The sequence below is a fragment of the Xylona heveae genome, assembly GCF_001619985.1.
Source record: "Xylona heveae TC161 unplaced genomic scaffold L228scaffold_14, whole genome shotgun sequence".
Classification (NCBI taxonomy): Eukaryota; Fungi; Ascomycota; class Xylonomycetes; order Xylonales; family Xylonaceae; genus Xylona; species Xylona heveae.
The window spans coordinates 309,702-315,961 of record NW_017264206.1 but is presented as its reverse complement, the minus strand read 5'-3'; the positions used below and the strand labels follow the sequence as shown (position 1 = coordinate 315,961).

Below are 6,260 nucleotides of genomic sequence, written 5' to 3'. Positions count from 1 at the left end.
AGGAAGGAAACGCACCATATCCTGCATGGAAGCACCGCCGGTGGCTAGACATGGCGAGCCAAAGAAACCCATCAAGAATCGCAAAACGAGTAGTCCTGCAAAATTGTCGACCAGAGCGGTTGGTACGCTCAGCACGACAAACAGACAAAAGGTAGCGATATATGGCGGGTTACGCCCGACAACGGGGATCTCGCTGATGGGCGAGAAGAGTAGTGGGCCAATGCCATCTGCACGAACTAGTCAGGTTGAAATATTCTGGGGAAGAGGGGAAATAGCAGATAATGCTGCCATGGCAAAGGGGGAAAAAAGGGAGAAATGCTTACATGCCAGGACGTATAGTGCTAGACCTAGAGATGCTGCGGTTTCTGATACGCCAAATCGCTGCACTACGCCACTGTAACGAAGTGTCAGTTTACAGAATCCCAAGGAAAGTGAAATTGGGTAAAAGGAGACACCTACGGAATACTGGGCGTGTAAATGGCCGAAGCCATATATACAGCCATTGTATACACACTATATCCCAGGAATTAGCGCTTCTATTCAAAGCTGGTCTTGACCTGGACACTTACCATATCTGAAACGAGACAAATCCTTTTTTCCAAGCGGACCAGTTCTGCGGATTGGCCGGATCATCAGTCGTGTACCAGTCCACTAGGATCGTACCGTCATCAAGTTTGGATGGCGCAATTGGTCGACTCGGGCCTTTTTCCAGAGCGGCTTGACTGAATGTTCTTTCGAGATCGTCGTGGCTTTTGACAGACGAGAAATTCGGACGGCTGACGATGCGGGAGAGCTCGGACTGTCCAGAACCCACATGCTCAATCATATCCGTGTGCGTCTTTTCCAGCGTCAACTCATCCTCGGAGGGAGTGCGGCCTTCTAGTGCTGTTTCAATATCTGGAAGCGGCTCGTCCCGCGCATGCGCAGATGCTGGTGTTCTGGGCCGCGATGCATGGGATGATACCCGGCTAGCAGGAGCATCTGTGGATGTGTCTGGGTGCGAGTAGCAGTTTGGGCATTGAAAGTCAGGCTTTTCTTCGGGGTAAAGCAGCACTTTCTTCCCAGAAACCCAGCGGATTAGTTGGCCCAGGGCCGTATCGCGGAAGAGGTCCGTCATTGTGCCTTGCACAATGGGCACGTCAGGGGAGCGGGGGAAGCTTCAATTGAGAGATCGGAGTAGAGAATTGAGCAAATTTGGCCAAGTTTTGAATAATTAAAATATAGAGTAGGAGAAACAATGGAGTATAGATCTTTGCAAGGAAATAGTATGAAACAATTCGAGAGGTTCAAAAGAGTACCATCAGTTTCTAGTGCAAGGACGTGAGAAAAACAGAGCTGAAGTTTGCAAATGAAATGACGTGACAAGGCACGGAAGTCATAAGAATATATACTTTTTTTTGGAAAACACAAACAGGACCAAGACAGCTCAAGTCAGCAGAAAAAGTTTCTTAGCATCGTAGGCCTTACCAAGCACCATGCGTGGATGCAGTAGCTTTGTCAGAAACCATTATCGAGCTTCTTCCCCATAGGAAGAGATAACTGGTTCCGATACTAATAACGTTTTTCACTAAAGGCACGCTGGGTTCAGCCTGAAACGCATGTGAGATTTCTCAAGGACTCGGAAATCATCGTCATTGATTAATCCGCCTCCCGTCTTATGCCAAGAATGGGAGGAGTTTGCAATTTCTCGGTTTAGTCAACTTCTATGGAATTTAGCGGAGTTTTCAGTCGTTTAGGTTGCAGGGCTGAAATTTGCGGAAGAAAAGAGAAGATGATTACTCTTCACCCCGCGCGCAGAGAAAGTTAACGAAGAGCCCATTCTTGAGTCGGAGTAAATGAATCCTATAGCTGACTGACTATTCCGCAGTAGGGGCTGCGTATCGAAGTATAAGAGTCACATCGTTGATAAGCAAGTCCCTGTTGTTAAACTCTTCTAGGAGATGGCGACAGTCTAAGGCTGATTCGCACCATGGTAGCCCTTTCCGCGCTTTGGTCAGCAAATGCGCTGAAGTTTAAATCTCATTCGTTATGGGCACGCATGATTCATGTGATGATGTGAGACGGAAGAATATCGTTAAAAGTGTCAACATGGACGGTGATATTTGTAAAGAAGGAGATAATCTTGATATTTCCGATCCAATCAGAACATATTTATGAAAATGTCAATTGATCCCGGTTGAGATTGTTGATCTAATGAATCCTATTTGTTGACTTGACGTTGCTTATCCTGATACCAAGTCAACGTCATACTCCGACAATACCAACAACAAAAACAACAACAGCAACTCTTACCATCGTCGCTCTGAAACTCTTCTAGTGATCATACATCACTCCGTACTGTCTCCAGTCCACTGAAGGGACGTTAAGCTCCTAAGTATGTGAGAGACATCGACAGCATACCAGTGGCTGTCAAACGCATACCGAAAGCCACAATCACCTGATTCCAAAATCACCTTTCCCACGCCTGATCTCCAACAACCACGACATACAACATGCAGAACCACGACACCATGGGGCCTCAAAAGGCCATATTAGTCTCTTCATCCGCAACATACAACCCTCAATGGCCCCAGTCTGCTGCAAGCCATGATTCGTCGCGGCCTCATATACCTAGTCAGCATCGCCGCTCTCATATTCATCCTGCCGTCCCTCTTCCACCATAACTCTCATAATATCAACGGCATCATGTCTACAATAACAAGCAAGCTTGCCAGCGGCTCTTCTTCCGCCAGTGCATCGACCCCCGCCGCCGCTATCGTCGTGGGCTCTGGGCTTGCTGGTCTCTCCGCCGCATCGCAGCTCATCAGCCGCAACGTGCCCGTGTATCTCCTCGAGCGGGCGTCCAAGCCTGGTGGAAACTCCATCAAAGCCTCGTCTGGAATCAACGGGGCGCCGACACGCTTCCAGCCGATCCACGACACATTGTTCTACGATGACACTATACGATCCGCGGGCGCAGCGCTCAACGCGACAGCATCGCTGACCGACCACCGACGCCGCCTCATATCCACGCTGACCAACGCCTCCGCAGGCGCGATTGAGTGGCTCGTGGACGAAAAGGGGATTGATCTCAGCCGGGTCGCGCAACTAGGCGGACACAGCGTTCCACGTACGCACCGAGGAGCGGGAAAACTGCCGCCGGGCGCAGCAATTGTCACTACGCTGCTTAATTCGCTCAAAGCGAGTCCGCTGTTCCATTTACAAACGGGATGTCACGTAACAAGAGTTCTCCATTCGTCGTCGAACAATGCCGTCGAGGGAGTAGAATATGCATGCGAGCAACCAGAACAACAGCAAGAGCAGGCAGCCGGCAAGGCTACGCAAGCGGAGCAGGAGGGGCAGAAAGGGACACAAACGCAAATCCTTCACGGTCCTGTTATTTTCGCCAGCGGCGGCTTCGCGGGCGACGCCAAAGGCATGCTGGCCCAGTATCGGCCAGACCTGGCAGGGTATCCATCAACAAACGACCCGCGCGAAGGGTCGCAGAAGTTGTTATCTGCCGTAGGAGCGCAACTACTCGACATGGACCTCGTGCAAGTCCACCCGACAGGATTCGTGGATACATCGAGCCCGACGAGTCCGCTCAAGTTTCTCGCCGCAGAGCTTCTTCGCGGCGAAGGCGGCATTCTCGTCCGTGGCGACACGGGGCAGCGCTTTGTCAACGAGATGGAAACGAGAGAATATATCACCAACGTCATTACTAAACTAGCTCCGCGCACTTCTTTTGATAACTCTCCTGAGACTAAAGTACCCAAGCAATGGGACGTCCTGCTTATTCTCGACCAAGGCACCTACGAAGCCGCACCATCACATATCGATTTCTATCTCTGGAAGGGCCTCATGAAGAAGACGACAGTTGGATCACTGGCACAACAGCTAAACGACCCAGCCGGGCCTCCGTCGGAATCTGCGCTTCTCGAGACCCTCAAGTCTTATGCCGCCACAGTGTCTACTCAAAAGGACGCCCGCTTCCACCGTAAAACATTTGGTCATTGGCGCCTGACTGATCCAGCTACAATTACCCCCGAAACGACCATCTATGTGGGTCGCGTGACGCCCGTGGTCCATTTCACTATGGGCGGAGTACTTATCGATGAGAACGCCCAAGTACTACGACCAGACAGCACGCCGATCAAGAATGTCTGGGCGGCAGGCGAAGTCACCGGTGGGATCCATGGAGATAATCGCCTCGGTGGATCGTCGTTGCTCGAGTGTGTCGTGTTTGGAAGAATAGCAGGTGATCAGGCTGCAGAGAGTCTCCTGGAGAGACGGCAAGAGCATAAGGAGTTGAGGGTATAATACTGCTTATCATTTTATTTACCGCTCTGCTGAGAAGACATTGAAAAGTCCTTGGCTGCACTGCATTGTTTCCGTTATGATCTTTTCTTCTTCAGTCTATAGCTATTTACCCTCTCGTTCTAAGATAAAATCATACAACCACTCAAAACCTCCTTCGAGACTCCACATCTCACCATCTAACATCTAAACATCCACATCCTCCAAACTCGTAACAATCTCCTCTCCATTCTCCACCGCTTGCTCCATTTCCTCATCACTCAGCACCGGGTTCCCCTCTCTCACGACAACCTTCGCTCTCAACCCAGCCGCTCTTGCCGCAACTACTTCCTTGACGCTATCGCTCAGAAACAAAATCTCCTCGGGCGCCAGGTCCAGGTCGCGCGAGATGTACGTATAGCTTGACGACTCGGCCTTGTATCCTGCCGTCGTCGTGTCGTAGTATGCCGACAGCAGCGGCGTAAGGTCCTCGGTCTCAGTCCCTTTTTTCTCCTCAGCCTCATTTTCTTCCTCGTTCTCAGCACCCTTTGACTCCGTCAAAGCTCCTTTTGAGGCCGACGAAGACGCGGCATTCGTAGTCGCACTCGCTGCCGTATCCAAAGCCGCATACCTAAACAGCAACTTCTGCGCAGAAATCGACCCTGAAGAATAAATCCCCACCATCAGTCCCCTTGAATCTTCCTTCCAGCGCTTAATACTCGGCGCCACGTCCCTGAAAAACGGCGTCTTCAAGGCCCCTGTCGCGTACCCGTGCTGGTACAAATACCCTTGCAGGCCCTTGAGGTACGCAATCTTGACGTCCTTGGCGGTAAGATCGTGCACGTGTGCCTCGAATGCGGCGGGAGAGGTGCGTGCTTCGGCGGGGAATGCGTCCCGGAAGGGAGCGAAAGATGGAGAATCCCATTGAGTGGAGAGCACAGAGGGGAGAGCGTGCAGAGAGTAGGGGAACTGTGTGGTAGTGTTAGTAGAGTGGTCTTAAGGGGAGGGTGGGGGTAAGGGATTAATTCATGGTGGATCGTGGGAGTGGGGTGGGAAGATTGGGAAGGTTGGGAAAAGGATGTAGAGTATTGCTGGATTGGATTGGATTGGATTGGAAAAGCGTCGGGAGGGGAGTTGGGGGAGGGGTGACAGGAGGAAGGTTGAAGGAGGAGTTAAATAGGAGAGAAGTGAAGAGGAAAGGAGAGGAATGGAAAGGGAAGGAGAGGAGAGGAGAGGAGAGGAGAGGACATGAAAAAACGTACAAGAACATCCTTGACGAAAGAAATGGGACAGACGGTGCCCTCTGTGATTGATGTTAGTTATATTCTGCCCGATACAGATTTGTCGGGTTGTATGTGGTGCTGGAGAAATGCACGCTTGGTTGGTGGCGAAAAGGATTGATAAAGAAACGCAAACCAAAAATAAGAACATTTAACCTCAATTCGAATTGAGTTTTGTCACAAAATAGAATGCGAGAAATAATTAGACAGAAAACAACCAAAAGAGAGTATACTGAACATTTGCAGGATCAAATCAAGCCAAAAGAAATCCGTAGACCGAAGGAAAAGGCGGAAGGGGTAAAATAAAAATAAGATAAAAATAACAAAATACGCGACAAGTGCATCGGCCATAATATGTATAGAAATGAAACAAATCAAAGCAAATTTCTTGAATAGAGCTAATCTGTGAAAGTAGGAAAAGAGAAGCTTGGGGTTAACTACTCACCAATATCCAGCACAACCGCTTTTATTTTCTGCCCCGCCATTCTGAGCTTATTAATTTAGATGTATGCCGGGCCTGTGATAAAGTTTTAAGGTGTCGATGTATCTGATGTAATTCAGTGAAAGAGTAAGATGATCGGAAAGATATATAGATTAAAGATGTAAGTGAAAATCGAATGGGTGGAGAGAAGCTTATAACTTAGGGAGTCAAATCGGACATTTACGGTGTTGGAGAGCGAGGGAAATATATTGCCGCTGTGTACG

General features: G+C 49.6%; 3 protein-coding genes across 3 annotated transcripts in view; 1 reads left to right on the top strand and 2 right to left on the bottom strand.

Moving 5' to 3' along the window:
• L228DRAFT_215343 (benomyl/methotrexate resistance protein) overlaps nt 1-1,117 on the bottom strand; it is a gene marked incomplete at both ends in the record, with an annotated part of 2,493 nt that extends 1,376 nt beyond the window's left edge. Inside the window, 4 exons of the mRNA XM_018330076.1 lie at nt 16-227; nt 324-394; nt 460-513; nt 570-1,117. Of these exons, the coding sequence (XP_018184750.1) occupies nt 16-227; nt 324-394; nt 460-513; nt 570-1,117 (885 nt within the window). The remainder of the gene's footprint in view (nt 1-15; nt 228-323; nt 395-459; nt 514-569) is intronic.
• A 1,568-nt stretch (nt 1,118-2,685) lies between these two features.
• On the top strand, nt 2,686-4,299 carry L228DRAFT_215113 (Flavocytochrome c; the record flags this gene model as incomplete). Its single annotated transcript, XM_018330061.1, has 2 exons — nt 2,686-3,252; nt 3,337-4,299. The coding sequence occupies 2 exons, from the start codon at nt 2,686-2,688 to the stop codon at nt 4,297-4,299; spliced, it is 1,530 nt and encodes a 509-aa protein (XP_018184749.1).
• A 91-nt stretch (nt 4,300-4,390) lies between these two features.
• L228DRAFT_48176 (2,3-diketo-5-methylthio-1-phosphopentane phosphatase) lies at nt 4,391-6,121 on the bottom strand. The gene is made up of 3 exons (XM_018336628.1): nt 6,001-6,121; nt 5,538-5,578; nt 4,391-5,244 (listed from the first exon to the last, which is right to left on the bottom strand). Exons 1-3 carry the CDS (start codon nt 6,038-6,040, stop codon nt 4,483-4,485), a joined length of 843 nt encoding a protein of 280 aa, XP_018184748.1. The 5' UTR covers nt 6,041-6,121; the 3' UTR covers nt 4,391-4,482.
• Nucleotides 6,122-6,260: the final 139 nt, after the last annotated feature.